At 40.0% G+C, this 14,229-nt stretch overlaps 1 protein-coding gene and 1 long non-coding RNA gene across 2 annotated transcripts in view; one reads left to right on the forward strand and one right to left on the reverse strand.

Moving 5' to 3' along the window:
• UBE3A (ubiquitin protein ligase E3A) overlaps nucleotides 1-3,353 on the forward strand; it is a 96,527-nt gene extending 93,174 nt beyond the window's left edge. Inside the window, exons 12-13 of the mRNA XM_037737250.1 lie at nucleotides 474-617; nucleotides 1,439-3,353. Of these exons, the coding sequence (XP_037593178.1) occupies nucleotides 474-617; nucleotides 1,439-1,559 (265 nt within the window). The 3' untranslated portion in view covers nucleotides 1,560-3,353. The remainder of the gene's footprint in view (nucleotides 1-473; nucleotides 618-1,438) is intronic.
• LOC119470594 overlaps nucleotides 2,340-14,229 on the reverse strand; it is a 60,173-nt gene continuing 48,283 nt past the window's right edge. Inside the window, exon 4 of the long non-coding RNA XR_005199527.1 lies at nucleotides 2,340-2,645. This is a non-coding gene — a long non-coding RNA (uncharacterized LOC119470594). The remainder of the gene's footprint in view (nucleotides 2,646-14,229) is intronic.

Consider the following 14,229-nt stretch of genomic DNA (forward strand, 5'->3'; position numbering starts at 1 on the left):
TTAATCTGTATCACTTTTTCCTCCCAAAAGTTGAGTTAAAGGATGAGTAGAGCAGGAGAATAAAAGATAAAGGATAAATAAAATATATACCCAAAGGCACCTGGAGTTTTTGCACAATATTCCTTTCAGTCTTTTTCAATTCATAGGATTTTGTCTTTTGTTCATTACTGACTACATGAAGTGATTATAACATAGTTTACATAGTCACTTCCTGTTGTTACACACTTGGGTTTTCTCAATTTTTTTACTACTGTATTACTAATATTTTACTATATTATCGTAATCCTAAATTTTTATGTATTCAGAACTGTTTAAGGAAAATTTGCTTGGAAATTATTCAGTCACCAGAAGTGTTCCTGATATTAACTTCCAAGTTGCTTCTTAATATAGTTTTAGTTTGAATCATACGTTCATATTAGTACCAGTTATAATGAATGCCAAGCTGAAACCAGTATTGTATCTCTTCTCATTAGGGAGTTCTGGGAAATCGTTCATTCATTTACAGATGAACAGAAAAGACTCTTCTTGCAATTTACCACAGGCACAGACAGAGCACCTGTGGGAGGACTAGGAAAATTAAAGATGATTATAGCCAAAAATGGCCCAGACACGGAAAGGTAATTATCAAGTTGTAACTATATATCCACCGAAAACCTTCCATTCCCCATCATACACGCATGAACTGTCTTTGTAGCTTCTAAGCACATCCGTGATTTTATATACAAATCTCCAGATCATATTAAACAGTTGAGAAAATATTTTGCTGTCATTGTGTGAGGAAACTTTTAAAAAATTGGCCTAGTTAAAAATTATTATGGAGCTCACATTGGTTTGGAATTTTTCAAATTAGTATGATTCATTCACTTTTTTGATTCCCAGCTTGTTAATTTATCTATTTAGAATGGTTAAATTGAGGCTTAGAAGACTGTTATTCGATTATGCTAGAATCCTGTTATGAAACCATTTTCATAATCATATTGCCAGCAGTATCTCTAATAAGCATTTAAGAGCCCACACTTTAAAATCTTGTAAACCAGTTTGATTATTTTCTCCACCTTAGAGGAAGTTGCTTAACTTCCCAATAACCTAACCTCTAAAATGCTACTGATGTCCTCTCTGTGGTTTGGTTGTGGAAAGATTTAGTTTAAATGAACTATAAGAATTAATTGCCTAAAACAGTATCTGGTATGTAGTAATAACTCAATGGATGCAGCATCTTATCATCATCATCATCACTACCTTTGAGTAATTTATAGGATAAAGACAAACCGATATTTGGTAGTTACACAACAAAACGTTTACGATTTGCATTAATGTATAGTTTGCATTGCAAACCATCTCAACTACATATACCATCTAAAAATAGGAGCATTTAATTCTAAGTGTATTTCCCGTGACTTACTATTTTCCTGTTTCTTTTCCCCTTCTCTCTATTTAGGTTACCTACATCTCATACTTGCTTTAATGTGCTTTTACTTCCGGAATATTCAAGCAAAGAAAAACTTAAAGAGAGATTGTTGAAGGCCATCACATATGCCAAAGGATTTGGCATGCTGTAAAACAAAACAAAAAAAGGAAGGAAAAAAAAAAAAAAGAAAAAATTTAAAAAAAAATTTAAAAATATAATGAGGGATAAATTTTGGTGGTGATAGTGTCCCAGTACAAAAAGGCTGTAAGATAGTGAACCACAGAGTCACCTATGTCTGTGCCTCCCTTCTTTATTGGGGACATATGGGCTGGAACAGCAGATTTCAGCTACATATATGAACAAATCCTTTATTATTATTATAATTATTTTTTTGCGTGAAAGTGTTACATATTCTTTCACTTGTATGTACAGAGAGGTTTTTCTGAATATTTATTTTAAGGGTTAAATCACTTTTGCTTGTGTTTATTACTGCTTGAGGTTGAGCCTTTTGAGTATTTAAAAAATATATACCAACAGAACTACTCTCCCAAGGAAAATATTGCCACCATTTGTAGACCATGTAACCTTCAAGTATGTGCTACTTTTTTGTCCCTGTATCTAACTCAAATCAGGAACTGTATTTTTTTTTAATGATTTGCTTTTGAAACTTGAAGTCCTGAAAACAGTGTGATGCGATTACTGCTGTTCTAGCCCCCAAAGAGTTTTCTGTGCAAAATCTTGAGAATCAATAAAGATGGAAGGGAGAAATTGGAATGTTTTAACTGCAGCCCTCAGAACTTTAGTAACAGCACAACAAATTAAAAACAACTCATGCCACAGTATGTTTTCATGTGTCTTGCAATGAACTGTTTCAGTAGCCAATCCTCTTTCTTAGTATATGAAAGGACAGGGATTTTTGTTCTTGTTGTTCTTGTTGTTATTTTAAGTTTACTGGGGAAAGTGCATTTGGCCAAATGAAATGGTAGTCAAGCCTATTACAACAAAGTTAGGAAGTTTGTTGTTTATTATAAACAAAAAGCATGTGAAAGTGCACTTAAGATAGAGTTTTTATTAATTGCTTATTACCTAGATTTTAAATAGACAATCCAAAGTCTCCCCTTCGTGTTGCCATCATCTTGTTAAATCAGCCATTTTATCGAGGCACGTGATCAGTGTTGCAACATAATGAAAAAGATGGCTACTGTGCCTTGTGTTACTTAATCATACGTAAGCTGACCTGGAACTGAATGAAACTATTACTCCTACGATTACACTGTATAGCCCCACAGGTTAAATTTAATTCAAAACATGTTAAACGTTACTTTCATGTACTATGGAAAAGTACAAATAGGTTTACATTACTGGATTTTCAGAAGTAATTAGTTTCCCCTTTCCTAGTCTTCTGTGTATGTGATGTTAATTTCTTTTATTGCATTATAAAATAAAAGGATTATGTATTTTTAACTAAGGTGAGACATTGATATATCCTTTTGCTACAAGCTATAGCTAATGTGCTGAGCTTGTGCCTTGGTGATTGTTTTAACTGATTACTGGAGATTAACCTGATGATTTGTTTGAAATTGGCAGGAAAAATGCAGCTTTCAAATCATTGGGGGGAGAAAAAGGATGTCTTTCAGGATTATTTTAATTTTTTTCATAATTGAAACAGAACTGTTATGTACCATAATGCTAAATAAAACTGTGGCACTTTTCACCATTATTTAGTGGGGAAAAAACAAGACAATGCTTTCCATATTGTGATAAGGTAACATGGGGTTTTTCTGGGCCGGCCTGTTAAGGACGTGTGCTACCTTGATGAAAGGGACCTTCGTGCAACTGTAGTCATCTTAAAGGCTTCTCATCCACTGTGCTTCTTAATGTGTAATGACAGTGAGGAGAAATTAAATACTCTGAGGGCGTTTTATATAATAAATTCGTGAAGAAATGCGTGCTCTTCAGTTTTCCAGTTTTATTATTACGGTATTGAAGATCTGCAATTGTAGTATTGTATCCCTATGACAAATTTTAAAGTGGTAATTGAAATAGGTTATCAGATGCAGAATTCACATCAAATAAACTTTGTTAACCAAGAGTCAAAGTGAACCTACCCTTAAAATTTTAGAGGGGAAAAAAAAAACCATTGGTTGCACAGACTAGCTGGTAATTTAGCTTGCTTAATTATGCAGGGCCTGTTATCACTTCACTTACTTTCACTGCCTTTTCATTATTATTTAATGGAATGTCCCTGAACAATATTTTCAGGAAGAGAACAGAAATTTTGGCTGTAGTGTATACTCCATCTTCCCCAAATGTTAGGTTATAAAAGTTACTTTTTTGCCCAGGTACTCTATTACATATTTTGGTTTTCTTTGACTTAGACCTCAATCTCCAGGAAGCGCTGCAGGGAAAAAAAGGAACCATAAATCTAAGTAATTGGTATGTAAACTTTTTTCTACCTTTTATTATGATAGAACATTTCAAACATAAAACTTATGGAAACAGCCTGCCGCCAAACTTTTTTGGACCCTGGCAGCTCCAGCAAATGAGCTGGTTAAGATAACCCTGCTTTCCTCAGACTACTTTTGGGGATGCTTGCCTGTATAGGGAGATACGTATCAAAAGGAAACTTGAAAATGAGGCTTCAAACAATTTGCTGATGTTATTCATCCCTCCTCGGTACAGACATTCTGTTAGAACAGATGGTTGTAATGGGGCAGCATCACTCCCTGTTGCATTAAAAACATGCCATTCTGAGATTTCAGGCCCCTTTGAGGAATTTTTCTCAATAATTCCATACGAATTGTCAGAGGAAAAAATGTCTTCCCAAGACTAGTCCCTGTGTGGTCTTCATCCCTTTACCCCTTTTACCTGCTTACTGCAAGTTTTTTTTTTTTTTTTTTTCCTGACCTTCCACCAGTGCCTATCTAAGGGCCATCTGTACCCTTGCCACCCTTCCTGGGCCACTAAAAAACCAAAAACACAGCTTCCATTTGCTCCCTCACTTGTCATGCATCCTTCTACCTCACAGTGTTAGTGTGGAAAGAATTGCCTGGGAAGGGCAGAGGGTTTCACAAGTGCAGAGTCCCAGGTCTTTTCTCCCCTCCCGGGTAAGTGAGTGGGCATTTGTTAACAGCCACTGCAAGATGGATGCAGGTGTGGGGTAGATCTCACTGTGAAAGGCTGCTAATCCAGGGCGGTTTGAGTGAAAGTACAGTCTTCAGGATCTTTATAACCACCTCATTGCCAATATCAGTAACACTTAACCATAACCTTGACAACACCCTACCTTCAGCTGCTGCTTCTCTGGCTGCTATTTTTCTTTCACAGCTTACCAGATTTTGGATGGCTACTCCTCCAATTCCGCTTAAAGTTTTTTTTTTTTTTTTTTTTTTTTCCTTTCCTGCTTAAAGTTCTTACCTGTTCTTGCCTACTGTCTCCGATCAACCTCAGTCACTCCCAAAGATTCTTCCCCTGTTCCTTATCTTTTGCTCAGACCTCCATCTCCAGGATTTGTTACCTCAAAGTCAGTACGCCTAAAAACTCTTCATCTTGCTTCTCTATCGACTACTCTTTTTTTTTTTTTTTTTTTTTAAGAAGTGTCACCTTCACCCCAGTCACCAAAATCTCTCATTCCTCAGTTGTCACAGGTCGTCAGTTATTTCCCCTTAAACTTCTGACATCATTCCTCCTTTATTATAATGCTCTTAACAGGTTCCTGATCCTCTGACTTACCTGGACTTTCTTAGCAGCTGTGTAATTTAACTCCCTGACTCTGATCTCCCTCTCCCAATCCTTTTCATTGTGCCAGAACACCATCTTGCTAATTTTAATATCCCTCGCATTCTGTGCCTCCAGATTGCCCCCTCACTGACCTTTCCAGCTTTGCCTTGTATGACACATTTTTCTCCCTGCATTCCTACCCAGCATCTTCACTTGTCATGCTTATTTTATGTTTTTCAAATACTCTTCATGACCAGCTTGTTAAAGTACCTCACCCATGAAGACTTCATCGACCCCCAAAGTGCCTCCAATGCTTCCATGGTAGCACGGCATGGTGAGGTACATTTCTTAGTTGAACAGTGAGGAGTCACTGGGATTCTTAAGGAATTTTCTAAGGTTTTTTTTTTTTTTTCTTTTAATAACCTTTGCCTGGACTATAAGTAAATTCATGATAGAGACTCATTCTTTTATCATTTTGCCTTTCACATGTTATTGCTTCCATCTTCTGTTGCTTTTTAAGTGTGGCCACCTAAATGATTGAAAATGACCCGGCATGCAGCAGAAGTTTAGTGAAACTTCCTATTTCATCCATTTTTGCACAAGTGCATTGGTGTCTGTATATCCAGCTGCCCAACCACCAGTTGAAAAGATTATTATTTCTCCATAAAAGGTTTTGGTACCCTTGTCAAAGAACAGTTGACCATAAATAGAAGACTGTTTCTGGATTCTCAGTCTTACTCCGTTGTCCTATATACCAATACCACACTGTCTTGATTACTGTAGCTTTGCAGTAAGTTTTGATTTGGAATGTGAATCCTTCAAATTTTTTTCCCAAAATCATTTTATTTTGGGTCCCTTGCATTTCGGATGAATTTTAGGATCATCGTGTCAATTCCTGCAAAACAGCCAGGATCTTGATGGGGATTTAGTTGAATTGGTAGATAAATTTGAGAAATAACTGCTATTTTAGCAGTATTGAGTTTTCTATTCCATGACTGTGGGATGTCTTTGCATTTGCTTAGATTTTTAGTTTCAGTGATGTTTTATAGATTTCATTGTACAAGTCTTGGCCTCTTAAGTGTTATTGATGCCACTATAATTATTTTCTAATTTTTATTTTTTTTAATTCGTCATTGGTGTTAGAAATAAAATTGATTTTTGTATATTGATCTTGTATATTGTAGCTTTTCTAAATTTTTTTTTTTTTGGTCACTTAGTATTTTTTGCATATAAGATCGTTCACCTGTGAACAGAAGTACTTTTACTTCCTGTCCAGTCTGGATTCTTATTATTTCATTTTCTTGTCTTAGTGTGCTGACTAGCACCTCTAGTACAATATTGGACAGAAGTGACAAGAGCAAACATCTTTTTCTCGTTCCTTATTTTTGGGGGAAAGCATTCAGTTTTTCACCATTAAGTATGATGTTAGCTGTGGGTTTGCCTCAAGTTGAGGAAATTCTTTTATTAAACCTAGTTTACTGAGTGTTTATCAAAAAAGGAAAGGTCATGGATTTTATTAAATGTTGCTTCTGTATCAAGATTGTCATGTTTTGTCCTTTATTCGCTTAATATGTTGTATTACATTAATGGACTTTTGTTTATTGAATTAACCTTGCATTCCTGGGATAATCTAGTTGTCCATGCTACATAAACCTTGTTCTATGCTGCTGGAGTTCGTTTGCTAATATTTTGTTTAGAATGTTTGCATCTATATTTATAAGGAATATTGGTCTGTAGTTTTCCTATTATATCTGTGTCTGGTTTTGGGATCAGGGTCATACTGGTCTCATCAATTGGTAGCTTTCCCTGATCTTAAATCTACTGAGGTATTTTTTAAGTGAACTACTTGGAGACCTTCACCTGTGGTCTTTAGATGTTGGGGGACACGGGGATGGTACCTGACTCTCTGAAAAGGGTCTTGGGGTAAGAGGTACCTGAAGTGGCGTGTGGCAGCTAACTACAGAGTACTCCCACCAATAATGGAGTCAAGATGTATGTTTTCCATAGGCCACACTGGTCATTGAAAGAGATGGGATATGAGCCATCTTGAAAACTACTCTGCACAAGTGGGCACCCTGCAGCTGAGTGCCATATAATGTTGAAGCTGTTGAGGGAGGGAGAGGTTGGAAACTGCCAGCTTAGAGAATCTCAGCTGTGGTTCTCAGCAGGGTGTATTCCAGGAGAGAAAGTCACTCCCCACCCTGGCTCAAAGTCATAATTAACTGACTGGATAAGGCAGGATCTTTATTTCTAATTCTCTCGCCTCGAGAAAGGGCACCAACAGCTCTGGAATGAGAAAGGAGGTAGAGGGAGGAAAAGGAAAACCAATAGCCCCACACTGCTGTCTTTAAGCTTCCCACCCAAAGGCATCAGTAAGAGGCAGAATTATATTTTCAATTAGGAGAGAGTTTGGCATCTTGATATTTCAAAGGTGTGGACTTTTTAATAGCTAGAAAAACTGATGACTTGTTGATTGCCAAAAAGGGACCAGAAAAGCTACATAGCCTAAGATTTCATCCCCAGAAAAACGATAGAGAGACTTGTCAAAAAAAAAAAAAAAAAAAGACAAAAACACTATGTTCTGCCTTTCCCACTACACACATACAGTCAGAAAGAGAGTCTTCATGATTTGGTAAATTAGACCTATGGGAGGACTCAGGACATTTAGGATGATATTTATGATAAGGAAGATTTCTATGGGAAACATTAACTTAGCTCTAATCCTATTCTGATTGAAGTGTGAAATTTTTTCCTTTCATTAACATTTACTGGGCAAATACATACTGAATGTTTGCCATTTTGCAAGGTGCCATACGTTTCAGGCTGATTCAGAGCTCCTTTGTTGAATCAAGGAATCTATTATAGGGAGACAATCTAGTTAGACCAGGCATAAGTACAAACCACTAAAGGTGAAAGATACATATGAAAGTACAATGTGGGCAGAGAATTCAGAAATACTGCAGACTGGTGATGGTCGAGCTGAAAACCGAAGGATAGGCGTCTATGAGGCAGACAGGAAGGTGTTTAATATGCCTGAGTGTCTGGCTCTGAGGGGTCAAGATGAGATTGGGAAAGAAGGCAGGTCAGATAATGTAGGGCCTTCTAGACCATACCAAGGACTCTGGACTTTATTTGCAGAAGTCCAAAGACATACCCAGTTTTACATTTTATAGTTATTACAAATTGAAAGAGCACAAGTGTACATGTGGTCTGCAGTTAAGTTATTGCCGTAATTCTAAAAAGGCAGATACCCTGATGATAGATGGGAGGCCATGGTCGAAGACATGATAAGGATTGGATGATTGATTCTGTGCTCATGGATGGGAGAGAGAAGAGTCAAAGACAACTTCCCATTTCAGATTTTGGGAACTGGATGGACAGTGTTTCTGTTGGGTCTACAGAGAAGAGGAGTGGTTTTGAAAGAATTTTTAATACCACAATTGAATGATGTTCTAAGTTGAAGTGTCTGAGAGATATCCAGGGAGAGCTGTCCCGAGGCAATTAAAAATATGAGTCTAGAGAAAAGCCTACACAAGACAAAAACGTATGACTCCAGCATATAGTCCATAGCAGAACCTGTGGCCAGGAAAATTACCACCCTGGCAAAGGCAGGGAGGAGAGAAGGACTAGCATGGAATCCACGGAAATGCTAGCATTTGAGAGTTATACAAGGAACCCACAACAGAGGTAAAAGAAAAAGCAGACTCGCTTTTGTCTGCTTCAGCAGACGGACACCAAGATCAATGAGGGCAAAGATTGTCGTAATCGTGGCTTTGCCTCCAGGTGCACAGAGCGGACTGTACATGTGCTTTGTGGAACCACCCAGTTACTGGGGTGTCTCAAACTTTCCATCCTTGTCCCTACTGTCTGCATAACGCTGGCTGAGCCTCCCTTTCCCCAATGTCAAGTCTGACTGTAACTTTTAAGGAGGGCATATATCTACTTACTGTTGTCACTATAAAGATAAATCAGCCAAGTGAGAATGTTTTGAAACTTTGGAAACTCCAAAATCATCAGTTACATCAGTTATGCCTCTAAAGATCTCATCACCCTGCCTTACCCTGGGGTCTTGCCTACCTCTCTGTTCCAAAAAGGGCACAGTAGTGGTATCAAAACTGTTTCTTGAGGCAAATGAGGTATCTTGCCCCAAGATAATCAGGCACAGCAGGCCGATAACCTCCAAGTGCTTCAAGCTGAGATTGAGCAGGAGGATCCCAGCTCATCACAACTAGGAGGTAAACATACACTTGGCCCCACATGGAAGGAAACACATTACCTAACTACATTTCAGAAGTTACCCCAATATGCTTGCATCCAGGCCCCAAATCCAACAAAATGACGCCATTACCTTCAACATGCGTTAATGGGACTAAGATTCTTTTCAAATTTCAACTGTGTTCCCCAAAGCATTGTAAGCCCCATCAGAGTAGGAACGTACCTATTTTCCTTACTGCCCCACACATACATACTTGCTGAATCAGTGTGTGAACGCCACTGTGACTGCCAAGTCCAAGGGCCTGATTTGTCAACCAGACGTCCTGATTTCTACAGAAATTACCAGTAAAAGGTAGTACAAGAACGGTTCCGGCGTGTGAAAAATGATCCTGGATGGAGCTGTTCTAGCATCCAGCTGCTTCTCACGCTTTCCTGCCATCGTGCAGGGACAACAGAACCCCATGTTGCTTTCTTGAGTGTAGCTCATTTCAGAAAAGCAGTAAAAGGAGAAACCCACTTGTTTGCTGTATGTTCCTAAGAAGGTGGTGAGTAAATCAATCATGTTATCCTAAGTGACTTTAATTTTATGAAGGCTCCTTTGTTTCCATTGCACTCCTTTCTACCCATCTCTACTCCCACCTCCAACCCCACCCTCAAATCACATTTATAATTTCCATTATTCATTTAAGGGTGGTTTTTTTCTCATCACAATCATCTGTGTGCTTTAAATAGCATAGCTTCTACATAACCGAAGTGGAAGTAGTCACATAGAACAGCACATGGCCACTCCAGAGGACAGGAGAAGCCTCTGCCTGAAGGTAGGCCTCCCTTCTGTCATCTGATCTCACACATGGCACTGCAGACCTACAGGTATTTGGCCATGTGCTTTGTGACATGAATTTCACTTTCTTGGGTTATTCTTACTGTCTTCAGGGAACTTACATATTTAGGAAATAAACAGAAATACTATTCAAAGAGAGCCATGCTATTATTCATTCAATGAAAAACTGCCCCTTCCCATATATATTTATCTCCTGACCACCTAACTGATAAAAAATATGTTAACTGTTCTGTGATCTTACATTGCCTCAGGGAAAAAGCCTCAATGTTGACTGGAGGGACTACAGGATAGCCATTCAATACCTGCTTTGTGACAACAAGCTAAGGCAACTGGATTTTGGTGGATTCGAGGTAAACATGGCCTGACAGATCATCTTGCTCAGCCCTCGGTTTACAGATAAGAAAACTTAGATCCCAAGCTGTGAAGCACTTTGCTCAAGATCACTGGCCATTTCACATATATAACATTCATGCTCATTTCACAGTAGCATGTCACTTTAAGGTCAGCTTCCTTCAGCGGGCATTGTCTTTGCTTGATTAAATGTCAGGAGGTCCCCCCACACCAGAGGGCTTGACTCGGGGAGGGAGGGCAGACCCTCCTAGTTCTCTTATTGACTAGCTTCATTTGTTGAATTGTTTTAATTGATAAAAATTCAGATATTAGAGCCAGGTTCCTGTCCCCGTTCCCTATCCAAGCCACTGAAGAAGCAAATTAGTGAATGTTCCCTAAATTATTTTACTCTCTAGTATACAGTAAGCAATACTGCCACAAAGTTTCCCAGAGTCATGTTACTCTTAGATATTTTTCCTTGAAAACTGTTGTTTAGCACGGAGATCCACCCTGGTGTGGAAAGTTCCAGATGCCCTGGTCCCAGCCTCACCTGCCCTGCTTTTGCTGCCTGTTTTCGCTGCTTGTCTGCAGGTTTCCATTTGAAGACTTGCAGTGCTACTGTGCCCTGAGTTCACTCTCTCACTGTTAGATCCTGCCTTGATTGCCATGTTTTATAGACGAGGAAAGCATTTTCGACCAGAGCTCAGGAGCAGCCTTGAGGTCAGGGGTAAGGTGTTTCATTGCTAAGTATTCAGTAGTTGCTGAATGACAAGTGGGTAGAAAGGGATCTTTGAAGAGAAAATGTGTGTGCAGTGGGAGACTTCTGATTCTCTCCCCCAAATACTTAGCCCTTTTCATTCATGAGAAACCCCTGCTTTAGGATGGTGTGGATCTGAGGCAGCAGTGCTGGGTTCATTTGTGTATACTCCAGGTTGTGGAGGGTGTTCCTGGATCTTGGCCTTTTCTTTTTGGGATGCTCCATGCTTCTGTCTCCATAGACTGTGTATTTAAGGAGCTTGCCTTTCGATTTCCTGCCAGTGGCTGGATCTTAGAGATCACTGCACAGTGCCTGTGTGCCTCACTGTAGAAGTCTCTCAGGGCACCTTCCCTCTTCCATGGTGGTAGAATGCTGTCCACAGAAAGCTTCTCTGGACTGTTCAGAGACTCTAAAGATAAAACCTGAGCTGACTTGCTCTGCCTACTGGAGGGGGACCTCCTTATATTCACCGTTGCTCTCACATCCTCTTCCTTGGATTCTGTCTCTAGGGGCATCCTGGGAGCTGCCTGGGCCTCCACCTTCTTTGGCAGGCCACTCCTGAGAGCTGGGTAGAGACTGTCTTTTTCCAGGCTAAATCTGAAGAGCGTCTTGTTCTTAACCTCCCTCTCCTGTTCCTGACTTAGCACCTTCACTGCTGCCTCACTCTCTTGTACCAGGGTGGTATTGTAAAGTATGTCCTTGGAGGTTAGATGTCTGACCAGTCCTTGTTGCCTAGCAAGCTAGCAAATCATCAGAACAGTGGGCATGCCCCACCTCCGACCCTTGGAGCTTTGGTTGGCATTGTTTATAAAAGGCTTTCTGCTCTGTTGGTTGAGCACTCAATTCGTATTTCTCCATGGACCCCAGAAAACTGAGTTTTTCACAAGCTCTCTTGTTTCCAGATGAAGAACAGGGTTGAGTAGGACTTCTCTATTTCCTTGAGCTTTATGCTCTCTCCAAATATGGAATAGCATTTGCTTCCCTGGTTGCCAATGCTGACGGACCACCTCTGACAGTTGCTCTGCTTGTGGTTCTTCCCTGAGATGCCCAGTTTGGCCTGGGAATGCAGATTCCATTCTCTGCCCATCGGGGGAAGTGGCAGTCAGTGTTCTATCAGCAGACCTGTGAGGGTGCTTAGTGAACTGTGGGCACTGTGACCACAGGGTTCTACTCTGGGCCCCCATGTCTGTTTTTAGGAACTCTGTGTGTTGACAGGACATCCTATCTTGATGGCTAAGTGCTTCTCCCAAAAGTATGGGTCCTGGGAGACATGTTTACTGGCCTGCTCACTGCAGGCCCAGCTTCCACCTGAGAGCTATCTGATTCCCAAGGGGACGTCCACCATGGCTGTGATAGGAGCTGAATAGGAGGGGCAGGACTGAAAGGTCTGTATATTTGCTTTTCAGTCAGGTACAGGTGTTGGAGATTTCGTAAATTTGGTTTCTTCTGATCTCCCTGGCAGGCAGTGATGGGGAAGTTTTTAGAAAGAGGATTTAGAGTTAAAATTTAATACGGGAATTTTTCTGTAGGATGGTTGAAAATGATCTTTATCTTGCTTTATTGCATGAACCTCTCAGGGATGGAATTAGTCAATTTGTAGAAGTTGGGCCGCCTCTGTAATTGTGATATATTAGAACTGGATTCAATGATGAGATTTCCCAAAAGTTTAAAACAAAAGAAGGAAGCAGAAGAGGAGACTGAGGATATAAATGAGGACACTCTCGCTGAGGACACATTAGCTGTGAGCCGTCTGTCTCTGGGTACCAAGCTCAAGAACTGTGACTCTGGTTGGATGTTAGACCTTTTCTAACCAGCCTCAGACATGGTAACCTTCACATAAGCTGCTGCATTTATTCTACCAGAAATGTTGTCTCTTGTCTAACTCCAGCCACTTTTCGACTCAAGACTGTTATCTCTTCAGGTTTCTTTCTTTAAATGGCTCACCATTTAACAACTATTATCTCACCACTTAACAACAACTATTATCTTCTGGACTGATGCTCCATGCCAATGTGCAAGAAAACTTAATAAAGTAAGATTTATTACAAAGCCATCTGGGCACACATATTTACATGGAGGAGTCCCTGTGTCATTGGAACACAGTAGCTTTTCTCTACAACAGTCCTAGGCTAGGCAGCTCTTTGTAGGTCCAAGAGAATGGATGCACAAGTAAGGCCTGGTCTTTCATGACTCCACATCTTGTATACAAGGTCTTAAGGCCCTTGGCCATCTGACTTCAGCCTATTTTTTCAATCTCAACTCTACCCTAAATTCCCCACACAGGTCATTCAATCCCCAATGAGGTTATTCTCCTGATCTCTGTGTGGGTTCTTATACATAATGGAATTGTGTGTTTTTCTCCTGTTTAAAGTTTGGCACATGATGTTAGCCATCATTTTATTCTCTTCGCTTTCAGTGTGTTGCACTCACATAATGTATGTGGAATCAGTGCTACCCCATTAGACCCATCCGAGGCTCATCAGGGAAATGGTGTCAGATCTCACAGAGAGCAGCTTCATGGGGCTCTAGGTTCTTCAGGCTTTCTTCCCACTATAAACTCCATATTCAAATCCAGCATTCAACCCTGATCACTGCTGTTCACTAGCATCTGCTACATATTCTTGCTGACAGACACTGTGCTTGCTCTTGAAAGATACAAAATACTTGAAGCTTCCCTCCAACAAGTGATAATTCACTGAAGCTGAGAGGCAGCAGGAGCTCCAGTCTGCTCTGCCACTCTGAAATTGTGGAAAGTAAGAGAGGTGTCTAGAGATCATATGGCCCAAGTGATGACAGATCGGAAGCACAGAGAGGGGATGGGCTAACAGTCACCTGTATCCAAAACTCAAGTAACACCTATCAAGTTGTGAAAAGTCACTTTGGGACATGCCAAAGTTATACAGAGAGCTACAACTACGACTCAGACCTGGGACACGAGACTTGAGTCTCTGAACTGCC

Source organism: Cebus imitator, unplaced genomic scaffold (assembly GCF_001604975.1).
Source record: "Cebus imitator isolate Cc_AM_T3 unplaced genomic scaffold, Cebus_imitator-1.0 Scaffold36, whole genome shotgun sequence".
Lineage (NCBI taxonomy): Eukaryota > Metazoa > Chordata > Mammalia > Primates > Cebidae > Cebus > Cebus imitator.